A 13,584-nucleotide genomic window follows, 5' to 3' on the forward strand; every position below is an offset into this window, starting at 1 on the left:
TTTTCTGTCCACCTGGCTTTATGCTTAATCATTGAATTATTCAATCTCTCAAGAGGTATTGGAGGTAGCAAGAATCCTCTCCTTACCCTTCTATGCACAGCATCTAATCTGCATATTGGAGAAGGCCACAGTACATTCAGTTGTGTTCAAGAGGCTCTGGTTATTAAATGGGAAATGTCGGAATTATCATTTGGCTCAGTGGATAGGTTGTAACTTGATTCCACTTTCCAGCCACTCTGTTTCTGATCCAGCTTTTGGCTAAGGCTCCTTCTTGAAGGCAACAGCCAATGGTGGCTCTGGTGCATAGGTCTCTGCCACACACTTGAGAAACCTGGGTGACAAAGTTCTGGGCTCCTAACTAAATGCCATGTAGGAACGATGGGATTCAAGTTCTGGTTCTGCTCTGTGATTCAGCTTTCTTGCTAATGCAGATCCTGGGAAGCAATAGTTAGTCTTTGCTTCAATAATGGAATTCCTTCTGCTCAACTCCCAGCTTCCCTCTGACCCAGTGAGGGATGTCTCAGGTACTTTGGAGTGAACTTGCAAGTAGGAACAGAATGTCTTTCTGCCTAGTTCTCTTTCTGTCGTTCCCTCCATTCCTCCTGCTCCATGTCTCTCACATTTTTAAGAGTTTTTTTTTTTTTAATTTACTAATTAATTTAAAATGATATTCTCCAGTAATCTTTTTCATGTGTTTGCAGTTCATTTGAAGGGCAGAGGCAGAGATCTTCCATATTCAGCTTCACTCGCAAAATGTCCACAAGAACCAGGCTGGGCCAGGCTGAAGTTTAGGACCCCAAAACTCCTTTCTTGTCTACCAGTACTTAGACCATCATTTGCTACCTTCTCGGGGCATGAACTAAAAGATGCATGAGAACTCAGTTGGTACTTTCTTATGGGAGCAGCAAGCTTAGCTTATTCTTCCACAGTGCTGACTCCAACATGTTGTGTCCTCTGCCCTGGGTTATAGCAGTGTATACTTTTCATGAAATATTGAGGAATTGTCCTTCTGATGCAGTGGGGTTAAACTGTTGCTTGCTTGTGAAACTGGCATCCCATTTTAGGACACTGCTGCTGTTCTAAATCAACTCCATGCTAATGTACCTGGGAAGGCAGCAGAAAATGGCCTAAATTCTTTGGCTTCTGCCACCCACATTGAAGGTCAGGATGTGAAGTTCAGGACTCCTGGGTTTGACCTGGCCAAGTCCTGGCCATTGTGGCCAGTTCAGACATGAACGAGGAAATGAAAGATCTTTTTATTCTTTCTCTGTATCTGTCTCTTATGTGGGGGCAAGGACATAAGCGCTTGAGCCTTCCTCTGTTTTCCCAGTGAGCTGGATTGCAAGTGGAGCAGCCAGGACTTGAAACAGCAACTATATGAAATGCCAATCCTAGAAGCAGCTGCTTGAAATGCCACACCAGCTTCCTTGAGTAATTTTTTTAAATATTTGGAAAAAATTTTGAAAGGCAGGGTTACAGGGAGAAAGACAGACACACACATACACACGTCTTCCATGTTCTTGTTCACAGCCCGAATGGCTGCCCTAGTGGTTTACTGGGGCTGGGCCAAGCCAAAGCCAGGAGCCTAGAACTACACTGTAGGTGTAGGTGTAGGTGACAGGAACTCAAGCATTTGATTCCTCTTCTGCTGCTTTCCAGGCACATTAGCAGGGAGCTGGAACAGAAGTAGAGCAGGATGGATTTAGACCTGCACCTACTTGGGAGGCCAGCATTACCGACCGTGACTTAAACCTTTGGGCAACAATAATAGTTAAGTGATTGTAAAGTCAAGTATCAGTTCATTTAGTTTGCAAGGTCATAGTTTCTCATGAGGAAAAGCAGTTACATAGCAGGAAGTTTGAATAACCAGGACTGTGATGCCAGGTTTCTTAGTTCCTGATGTTACTTTCCATAGGATCTAATTGTATGTAGTTCAGACTGATTTCTAGTTTGTCTGCTAGTGATTTCTAACTATTCTCTCCATGCAAATTCACTGTCACCCAGGCTCTGAGCTGCGACTGTCAAATTGCTAAATTTAGAATTCAAGCATATGGTTACAACCAACAGAGGTTACCCTCTGATCTGTGTTCAAGCGAGAGTGGATCTTCATGTGTAACATCAGTTTGATGTTTGGAGTTAATGCTCAACCTCGTCATGTTCGTTAGCAATCATACCTCGCTGATATGAGCTCTTTAAGTGTACAATGCCATTTGTCTGAATGAGGAGTGCATATGGTGACAATACCTATCCACAGTGCTCTTAAAAATCTTCAATACCTGTAGCCCTCTGTCTGATTTTATTTCACTGATGCAAATATATGGTGCACTGGAGTCACAGATTGATTTAAATGTAAAATTACATTATATTATGTAGCCTCTAGTAGATGTTAAGCAAATCAACATGGAAAGAAATGTCAATACTTTTGAAAAATTAAATTTAAGTGTCAGGGGGGAGGGGCATAATCAAATTCAAATGCAAGGCTCTTTAAGATATCGACGGCTCTCCTGGGTGCATGGACGATAGGAATATAAAATGTGCAGCTGCTGTGGAAAAGAGGTTTCTCAGAAAGTTAAACATAGACTTATCATATGATCCGGTGATTCCCCTCCGAGGCACATGTACACTCCGGAGACCTGAAAGCAGTAACTGCAGCATGTTCTTAGTAGCATTCACCACAAGCAACAGGCAGAAGCACCCAGCCTGTCAACAGAAAAGTGGGTAAACAAATTTGTAGAAGGTGTGTACAAAGGGATTTGATTTGGCCAATAAAAGGAAAGTCTGACACATCTTATCGACACTGCTCATACACACTAAGTGTATCTTGCAAACACACTAGGTGAAGTCAACCAGGCACAAAAGAATAAATGTTGCGTGCTACCACTTACATGATGTACTTAGAGTGGTCAACGCTTAAGAGACAGAAAGCAGAAACTGGTCGCGGGGGAAGACAGTGAATGAAACATGACTGTCTTGATGACAACCGCATTTCAGAATAAGAGGAGGCGGATGTTCTGGAAATGTAGTGCTGATGGTTATACTACATGCCACATGCATGGAATTGAAAATTAGCTGCAATGGGCACTGCCTGGCAGGTAGCCTAGTGGCTAAAGTCCTCATCTTGGATGCACTGGTTCTAATCCCGGCAGCCTCACTTCCTATCCATCTCCCTGCTTATGGCCTGGGAAAGCAGTCCAGGATGGCCCAAAGCTTTGGCACCCTGTATCCGCATGGGAGACCCAGAAAAGGATCCTAGCTCCTGGCTTTGGATAGACAGCTCCGCCCAATTGTGGTCACTTGGGTAGTGAATCAGCAGATGGAAGATCTTCATATCTGTCTCTCCTCTTCTCTATATATCTGGCTTTGCAATACAAATAAAATAAAACGTAGAAAACAAGTAGTTTAAAAAAAAAGAAAACAAATAGCTGCATTGGTAAATTTTATAGTAGGCATGTTTTATCAGAATGAAAAAAAAAAAAAAACTCACCCAAAGAAAAAGGAGAACTGACAAAAAGCGCAAAAATTTGATCCCATTCATGTGTGCCTGGGTAAGCTCCTGCATTTGTACCTGTTGGGTGATGGTTGCATTCTGCACGGACAGCTTTCAGCCATGGCGTGGGCTGCGTGTGTTTGCAGTTGTGCTGCTGGATGTGGTTAAATCGGAATTCATTGGTTTTGCTACAAGTGTTTAAGGGAGAGTTGAAAACACCACACCCACCGGTTTTTTTTCCCCCCTTAATGTGAATTTATTCAACACAGAACAGGGGAGGGGGGCAGCGAGGGAGAGGTAGTTTAAAAGTGGGAAAATAAGGCTTGTTGGAGTTCCCATTTCAACAAGGAAAGCGTGCTTTCGTGGCAAACTGAAAGACTAGGACCCGAGGGTGATGAAAGGCAGGCCTTCCGGCTCTCACTCTGTTCCTAATTTCTGGTTGTGGGAATCTGTTCTGAATCCAAGTGCAAGTGGAAAACCCATCTTTGGCTGAGCAGCCAGGCAGCCTGCCGTGCCAATCCCCCAAATGTGTTGCTGAAATCTTGGCTCTGCAGGGCTGGAGCTGGGAATGTCTGTCTTCCCCGGGCGGGAGCAGCTGTCAAGGTGGCTGCCATGGGACTTTGGCCTCTGCCCTGGGTTTTTAACAGTGACCTTGAGAGCAGTCTGTTCCTGTAGCAGGTACTCGCTCCTCCTCCTCCTTCTCTCTCTTCGCTGAGATTACCATGCCAGGGGGCTAAAGAGCGGGAGGGTCCTCTGATCTCTAGGCTGGCAGGTGCCAGCCATGGTGCCAGTTCTCCCAGTGTCTGCTTCTCACCTGGCCTGGGAGCCGTCCAGGTGTGTTTCAGACCTGGTGCCTTGTTCCACCCCTTGCCTGGTCCCTGCGTTACTCCCCCTGGGTTGCGGTAGGTTGTTGCGCCAGGCAGTTGATTCTAGGTGGGGGACTTGCCAGGCAGCTCTATGAAAAAATGCTCCGGGGACAGCTGACAAATCTGGGGAGGGACAGGAACCAGAATGCCCCTTTTAGTCCCAAAGGCACAGGCTGCCTTCTAGTAGGACAGGGATTTCCTTGAGAACTGAAGGTCACTGGGAATGCCCAGAGCCATCAGGAGAAACGCAGCCTGTCCCAAGCACCCAGCCTGGCAAGTGCATTTTGCAAACTCCGACCGGTTCCTTCATCCTCCTCCTACTCTTTTTCCTTTTAAGTGGCTTGCTGGTTTTTTTTTTAATCCGTCTTTGTCATTGGACATTTATTGACAGAAATCAAATCGCTGTGTTGCTGAGCAAAACGCCTTCTGCAGAGAGAGAGAGAAAAAGAGAGAGAGAGAGAGAGGTGTGGTTCCCAGGAATGAGACAAGCAGCCCAACAGCTGAGCAGACACTGTCCTCACATAACCTCCCTGCCTTAAATATCGCCAATATTTAGCCTTGCCTTATAAAGTAAAAATGCACAATACCTTCCAGAGTGGCTGAGAGCCCAAGTGCCCCCCGGGGCTCCGTTATGTCTCCTGTAGGTTGGAGGCAGAGCAGCGCACCCCCTCCCCCTGCGCGGACCTGCCCTGGGAGTCGCCGGAGAGGTTACTAATCAGGGAGACTCCGCCATCGATCCGATGGCTGTGACCTGGGGATGGGTGTTCATTGTTTCTGCTGAAGCCTCCTGTGATTTCGGCGCGACCAGATCCTCTGCGGCGTACTCCATGTCGCAGCTTGTGGCTGCCTGTGTCCTGTGGTGAGAGCTGAGCCACACAGGAGATCCTTTGTCTAGGAAGGGCTAGGCTGAGAAGATCACTTTGGAGTTGCTAAGCTCTGCATTGCCATTGGCTGCACTCTTTGTGGGGCTGTTTTTGCAAAAGGCATGCCCAGCACGTCTACAGTGCTGGCAGGCCAGGGCTGCCTTTAAACACCATGATAATAATACCAAAAAGCAGTTTGCACGAGTGCTCCACTGTAGCCGCTTCCTCTGCAGAAGCAAGCAAGATGGCTACCTCGTGGGCTTCGCTGTGAAGAATGCAGAGGCTAATTAAGACAGACTTTAAGGGGAGAAAAGGGTATTTCCCGACTTCATCTTTATGCAAGGGATTTTTCAGTGACTTTGAAAGTGCATTTTACATAAGCTCCTTAGGTGCTGTTTGGCAAACATGTTGATAATTTTAAATGGTATAAGCAGTTTTACAGAGACATACTCAGAAATTTGGGGGGAGTGGGAACTAATATATATATATATTTTTTTTTTTTGGTTGAAATGAAGGCTCATTTTTGCAATTTGATTTTTTTTTTTTTTTTTTTTAGGTTATAAAGGAAAACAAGAGGCCCCAGAGGGAAAAGAAGCCCAAAGTTTTAAAGGTAATCAGCTGTTGATTAAATACTATTTATTTTTTTCCATTTCATATAATATTTTTTTGTCATTTGGGAGTGAATCTGAAGTATAGTGAATATGGATTCTTCCTGATTTTCAGTAGATAAATGAATTTTCACTCAACTCAAATGTTTTCTCTCCTGTGTGTTTTTTTGGGGGGGAGTGCTGCATAATGTACACAGTAGCATCCTTTATTTTCAACTCCATGCAAGCCTGCAAAAGGCAAAGTTTATTTGCAGAGTACTGTGACTAAAATTCATTTTTCCTTGCAGCATCTGCATTTGTTATGTTGCACCAGGGTGTAAACTTAAGCTCTTTGGGAGAATGGCACTGTTTGAAGTTGACAGCTCTGATCCCTTGTGATTTTAATAGACCTTTCATTAAATGGTATTTGAAAATGTGTGAGTTTATTTTTTTTAAACCGGAGAAAAAGGGTCCTTAGAGATTTTAGTTCAATTTAAAATGTGTAAGTCATTGAAATATTCCAGCCAAATTATGTAGGCTTAATCCCAAATTTTCATGGTACCAGCTTTTAATTTGGACATCAGGGATCTTAAGGAATATGCATGTTCATTTTTATTTTGCCTGGTGACAATTTAGCAGTAACCTAAATCAGTTATAAGCCAGCAATCCGTGTTATGAGCTTTGTACAGTATCTAGAAGGGTTAATTTAAAAGCATATGGCATCACTAAAAGTTCAATGTCAGCTTTAGCCCACAAATAGGTGATGGTATGTTTAAAGTTTCAAGTGGGAGATTGTTGTTATAAACATTAGCAACTTTAGGTAACCTTTTAATTCAAGGACAAACATTAAGCAATGAACTTAATATTCTATTAAATACATTGAACTGTAAATATTTTGATTTGATCATAGCTTTTCTTGGCAAAGAAAGTTTTGGCCATGAAAGAGGAACAACATGTTGAACTACAAATGTGGCAGAATTTTCTCGCATTTATTTCCCCCATTGTGTATCTTGAAAATGTTGACATGAAGACCCAAACCTTGCATGGCTTTCTCATTTGTCTGATCACCTTGAGCTTCTATTTCCTGTGTGCACCCAGCGTGTCTGTGTAGATGTTTCATCAACCAACAAGTATTTATTTACCACAAAGTTACCCATATGCTAGGCACTAGGAAGTGGATGAAATTGATTGGCACAAAATCTCAGTGAATTTGGACAAATGCAGTAATGATCAATTTGTTTTTAAATAATAAATATTTGGGAGGCAGAGGAAGACAGACCAAGCAACCATGCACTGGGTCATTCCCAATAGAAACTGGGAACTCGATGCAGGTCTCCTGTGTGGGTGGCAAGAGCCCAGTCAGTCACATCATTACCTTCTGCTTCCCAGGTCTGCACAGATAGGAAGCTGGAGTCAACAGCCAGAGTCTAGAATTGAATCAGGACACTTCTAGGTGGGATGTGGGTTTCCCTTTTTCGTTATTCAAAAGAGGGTTAGAGATTCCATTTATTGATTCACTCCATGTGTGGCTGCAGTGGCTGAAATTGGGTCAGTCCAAAGCCAGGAGTTTCTTCTGGGTCTCCCACATGGGTACAGGAGCGTAAGGCTTTGGACCATCCTCTGCTGCTTTCCCAGGCATGTTATTGGCAGGGAAAAAAAGAGAGCTGTGGGCTGACAGCATTTATAGCTAATGGCTTAACACATTAGGCCACAACACTGGCCCTTATGTGGGCTTCACAACCGCTAGAGTAGATTTATTATGCTTTTGTTTTTCTCCATACTGATTCGTCCTTCCCCTTTCCCAATGATAGGAGTGAATTTGCAATAGCCTTATCTAGATTTTCTGATCTCTCTCTTTAAATATAAATGTGTTTGTTTTATTTTTAAAGGTAAGTTATTTTTATTGGAAAACAAGATAACAGAGAGAAGGAGAGACAGAGAAAAGATCCTCCACCCACCAGTTCACTCCCCACGTGGCCAAGCTGGAGCCAAGCTGGAGCCAAGCTGATTCAAAGCCTAGAGCCAAGAATTTCCTCCAGCTTTCCCATGCGTTTGCAGGGTCCCAATGCTTTGGACCATCCTCTACTGCTTTCCCAGGCCACAAAGCAGGGAGCTGGATGGGAAATAGAGCAGCTGGCACACGAACCAGCGCCCATATAGGATCCCAGGTGTGGAACGCAATGATTTAGCCAGTAGGGCTCTCGCAGCAGGTCCCATATCCATTTTATTTACTTGAAAGGCAGAATTACAAAGATTTGATCTGCCAGTTTGCTCTTCAAATGACCACAATGCCCAGGGATGGACCAGGTCTCAGGGTGCCTGAGACTCTCTCAGGGTTTGCTACATGGATGACTTGGGTATCTTCCACTGCCTTCCAAGGGCATCACTAGAAAAATGCATCCAGAAGTAGAGCAATGAGGACTTGAAATGATGCTTGGATGTAGGAAGCCAACATCACAAGTGGTGGCTTAGCTTACTTACCACAGTATCGGCCACATAGTCTCTTTCTGTACTTGATGCATTGGTTTAACCACTTGCAGCATTTAAAAACAAGCTTTATTTATTTACTTAATTATATATGTATGTATTTGAAAGGCAGAGTTACAGAGATATAAAGACACATACATAGAAAGAAGTCTTCCATCCTCTGGTTTACTCCTCAGATGACTATGATAGCCAGCACTGGGCCAGGCTGTAGCCATGAGCCAGGAACTTCTCCCACCTCTCTCACACGGATAAGCTGTTACCCAGGCACTTGGGTCACCATCCACTGCTTTTTCCAGGCACATTAGCAGAGAGCTGCTTTGGAAGTAGAGTGTCTGCAACACGAATCATCAGGCATGGTGGCAGTAGCTTTACCCACTTTGCCGCCATGCCAGCCCCTACCTCAGGTGTATTTGTCTTGAATTCTTCTCATACGGAATAATTGTAGTCTTCCTGTTATAGACCCTCAGCATTTAGCTTTATCTTAACCTGGCAGTCGAATCCCTCTTCCATCTTATAAACAACATTTTGGGAGTGCTGTTTAAATCCTATGTTTGTTTTGCTAGTCTGTGGGAGTCAGTCACCTGGAATACATTTCAGAAGTAAATATGCCATATGTTGCTTTTGGAAATCATGGCAGTGTGGCAGTGAATTCTCTTTTGTTTTGATTCAAAACAATTTTTGCCTGTGGCTGGGTGAATTTAATCTGCCATCACAGGCAGCAATGAATGCTCGGTGACTATCCACTATAGATGCTGAAAGTTGCCCAATGGTAGCGATTGGGCTTGTAAGGAAAAATCTTTTTGTTTTCCTGGTGTTGGTGTTTAATACTATTAATACTATTTTTAGAATATGTTATACATAATATTCTTCCTGAAATATGTCCTCTCTGCTTCATCCTGATTAAATGTTTTTCTGTCCGTTTAAACGTGTCCTTACCCTATTCCACCATCTTGATTTCTTCATAATATTCTTCCAAAAAAAGGTTTAGTTCATTACTGCACAGTAGAAATATTGAACATTTTCCATAAACATAGAAGGCTACCTAGCCCAAAAGGAAATGAAGTGAAGGAAAGGGAATCTCTGATTAGGGAGGAGTATTGCAGAAGAATGCAGCTTGCAACTTGTCGGTGAGTTCCCACTGGATATTCTCCAGGAGGCTAACAGGTGACAATGTAAGTCTCTTTGTACTTAATGTTGACCAGAGGTTGAGTCTGCTTCCTTTGACTCTTGGCTTTTGTCTTTTCCAAGGTACTAGTATGTCTCTATCATCTACAAGGAAGTCATTGGATAGAACTTGATAAGGAAAAAAGGGAATAGAATTTGAGGCTTGTTCCATCTCAGTCTAAGCTGAAAACCTAATCTTGCAATGGGACCAGATTTGCCTGGTGTATCTCATATCTCTTCTCTTTAACAAATCTATTATACTTCAAAACTTAAAAATTAGAACTCTCAGATGCTTGGCTAGAGAGTCTTCCAATGGGTTGGCTGACAGTTTCCAGTTTCGCTAAGGAGAATGGGTATCAAATGATGGAGCTGGGGGTTGGTGGAGGAAGCCCAGCACCAGCTTCCCATCTGCTCTACTGCTGATTACTAGGGACAGCAGCTCGTGAACTCTGCACTTGTAATGTTCATGTGGCTTGCCCAAACACTCATTGCCCTTGGAAAACAAGTAGCACAGCCACTTGGGATGAAGCAGAATGTCATGCAAGGATGATGTTTAAAAGGTGTTGGAGAGTTAAGGATAAAACCAGACACGTCAAAGGACCCCATGCAAATAGGGGAACAGGAACCAGGCTGAGCCAAGGTGGGTGGGAACAGGGAGTAGGGACTTTAGCTGTTGTGGAGGTCACGGGAGTCTCTTGCAAGGGGTGTAAATGGAGCCTTGGTGTCTGGAAGAGGGTGTGTCAGGTGGCATGAGCTACAGTTATGAGGTTGGTCATACAGGCAAATCTGGGTGAAGAATCCATAAATTTCCTCTAGTCTTTTTGTATCTCACCAGGAAGCTTCACATTATGTCAAATTTAATGCTATGGGCATCCTCAAGATAGGGACACATGTAGCTTGCATACTCCTGTAGCCAGCAAAGGGTGTTTACTATATAATTGGTTATAAAATGTCATCAAAGTGGTGATTTAGTGTTTGGATAAACTGAGCAAACAAATATGAAGAAATGTCAGGGGATACAAAGCCAGGAAACTGTCTATGGAGCTTAATTTGAGGATTAAAAATGCTGGCCACTGTTCTCTGTTCCCCTCCCCTGAGCCCCGCCATCCCTCTCATGGTTCAGATAGAGGTTAATGAGTGCTGGGATGATTGGGGTGATGAAGGTCTCGAACCTGCATCTCCCCAGGAGAGGACAGAACATTTGCACACAGCTAAATTTGTCCATCCTGAAAACGGGGTTTAACCTGAGAAGCAAATCATGGCTTACTTGGCTTGCTGTATGATTAAGTACCATTACTTGGCACCTTCTGAACGCTTCCTAATGGTCCTTTCAGAACACTGTTTTTATTAGCATTCGGCACAGGTTTTTTTTTTTTTTTAAAGCACATACTGAATACTGGGACTACAAATTACAGATAAATAAATAATTCCCAATAGTGATAAAGTCTCCCAAGGATACCACAAGTGCTTCTGGGAAGCAGAGTGGGTGCTGAGGGAGCTGTGCTCAGTGTCATGAAAGCTGGTCCCTCCATGGGTGTGTTTGCAGGATGTATACTACTGCTGATTGGAAAGGACTAAATTAAACACAATTGAATTACCCTGTTTATTCATGAAGTCCATTCAGCTATAAGAAACGGAACATAACGGAGTTGCTAAAGATTTTTGTCTGTATGCTTAATCCATAATATCGTTTCAAGTAAATAAGTAACTGGTAAAAGTAATTGTTTTCTGGAGTCTGTTTGAAACTGCAACGTTCCATTACCTTTAGCAATATGTTGCAAATTTCAGAACTAAATTAAATAGTAAGCTTAAACTTTGTTCAGGGGGGAAAAATTCCGTTTCAGTGGTGTACTTCAGAATCCTAAGCAACTCATGCTGGATTTCTAGATGTGTAGAATAGGCTAGTGGAGGAAAGTTTTGGAATGAGTGGTGAAAATAAACACAAAGGGATACAAGTTAAAACACAACACACACACACACACACACACACACACACACGAAGAAGTTATTTTCAGAATACAGAAAGTTCCTATCAGTTTATTAATTTAGTTTGTTGACTCAACACATGGTCCTTATTTTGCTCATTATGTCATAAGCTGGCAACCACTATTGAAGACGTGTGCTCACGCATCAGTGTTTATTCACACGATCAAAGCAACACATGGGGCTTCTGGTTTGCATACCCGGAACGTGTAATACAGCATGCAGAGATGATCACACCGATTTCAGCGCTGGCTCCGCACCATGTCAGCTCGGGCACACTCACTGGAGCATGTATATTTCCAGTAACTCAACGAAGGTCCATTCTGTGATTTCTAGGAATGATCTCAAACACAGAATGAGTAAGAAAGCCAAGTGGGGTTGGATGGGCTTGAGGAAAATTTCATTCAGGCTACAAAGTCTGTTGAAATTTTCCTAGTCCACAAAAGAGCATATGCCGCATGTCTTGAATACATATGCTCAGACTGTGCTTGTCGTTGAGTAGTGCTGAATCCAAATTTCCGAGCTCTACATTCTTCTTCAGTAGATGTCCGTACACTGGCTAAAATGTGTTCCTGAGAGATTAAAATTAACCAAATCACTGCTGATTGTATTTGACTTGTATAAAGTAATACTGTTTCCCCGCCCCACCCCCCACCCTGGAATAATGCATTTCATGGTGGATTCTTTTTCAGTGTCCATATCATTTATTTTTACACTTTCAAAAATGTGATGGCCAGGTTTATTTACCATAATTGCCAAAGTAAGAGAAAATAGGCTTTTTTTTTTTTTAACTGATGCTGTTTCACAGTTCTACATGCTATAGTATTTGCCACTGAGGCAAATGCATATAAAAAGTTGTTGAAGGAAGAGACATGGCAGCTTTACAAACCATGTTTCAAATTGAGTTTTGTTACATGAATTTCATTGTTTTTAACAATGTATATTTTACATAAGTAAATTGTAATTGATTATTTCAAATACATAGATATACATTTATTAAAATTTATGCCTGTATGTACACATTAAGTCATAAAATTATGGCACAGGGGCCCAATGTAAAGGCTCAATTAGCAAATCCTTCCCTTGCAAGTGCTCAGATCCCACATGAGCACCAGTTCATGTCCTGCGTGCTGCACTTCTTACCTACCTCCTTGCTTACGATTGGGGAAAACGGCAGAGGATATCCCAAAGCCAGGGGACCCTGTTCTTAAGTGGGATAACTGGAAGAAGTTCATGACTCCCGACTTTGGTTCAGTTAGGCTCAGCTCTGGCTGTTGCGGCCATCTGGGGAGTGAACTAGTCGATGGGAGATATTTCTGTTTGTCTCTCCTCTGTGTAAATATGCTTTTCAAATTAAAATAAATCAATGTTTCAAAAAATAATTATGATACAGTTGAATGAACTGAGAACACAAAATGTTTCATAGAGCTTTTTTATATACTAACCTCTGTGTACTGATAGTATATCTGAAAATCTCATAATAATGTTATCAGTATTTATTCAAGTACATACTGTTATATAAAGATGTATTATTTATTTGAAAGGTGAAGTTACATAGAGGGACAGTGGAAGTGATAAAAGCGATTGTCCATTTGCTGTTTTACTACCCACATTTCTGCAATGACGACAACTGGGCTGCTGTGAAGCCAGGAGACAGAAGCTTCTCCTAGGTCTCCCACGTTGGTAGGGGTCCAAGCAGTTGGGCCATCCTTCAGTGCTTTCCCAGGCCATAGCTAGGGAGCTGGATCAGAAGTGGAGCTGCAAGAATCAAACAGATGCTTATATGGGATTCTGCCACACAGCAGGTGGAGGATTAAGCTGCTGGCCCACAATACTAACCCATGTGAGTGACAGATAACCAGGGATCTTCCAGCCATGCACCTCAGTCTGGGATGTGGAGTCCCAAGTGACAGTGTCTTAATCACTCTGTGAATGCCTGATCACTAGCTAAGATTTTACAAGTTGAACATATGAACTTACAGGCAGCAGCTCAGTACACTATGCCACAACGCTAGCTCTCAAAAAACAGATGTTAAACAACTAAAGGCATTTTACTTTTTTACTTAATTACTTTATTTTAGAACAACTTGTTCGTTGTTGTTCACTCAATAGCCTTGTATTCTGGATTTATTTTAGATGTAACTTCT

General features: G+C 42.7%; 1 protein-coding gene across 1 annotated transcript in view; it reads left to right on the forward strand.

Annotated features, from left to right (window-relative positions):
- TET1 (tet methylcytosine dioxygenase 1) overlaps positions 1 to 13,584 on the forward strand; it is an 82,006-nt gene that overhangs the window by 23,944 nt on the left and 44,478 nt on the right. Inside the window, exon 2 of the mRNA XM_040976044.1 lies at positions 5,773 to 5,826. Coding sequence (XP_040831978.1) covers positions 5,773 to 5,826 — 54 coding nt within the window. The remainder of the gene's footprint in view (positions 1 to 5,772; positions 5,827 to 13,584) is intronic.

Source organism: Ochotona curzoniae, unplaced genomic scaffold (assembly GCF_017591425.1).
Source record: "Ochotona curzoniae isolate NIBS_2020 unplaced genomic scaffold, NIBS_Ocur_1.0 contig_2692, whole genome shotgun sequence".
NCBI classification, from domain to species: domain Eukaryota; kingdom Metazoa; phylum Chordata; class Mammalia; order Lagomorpha; family Ochotonidae; genus Ochotona; species Ochotona curzoniae.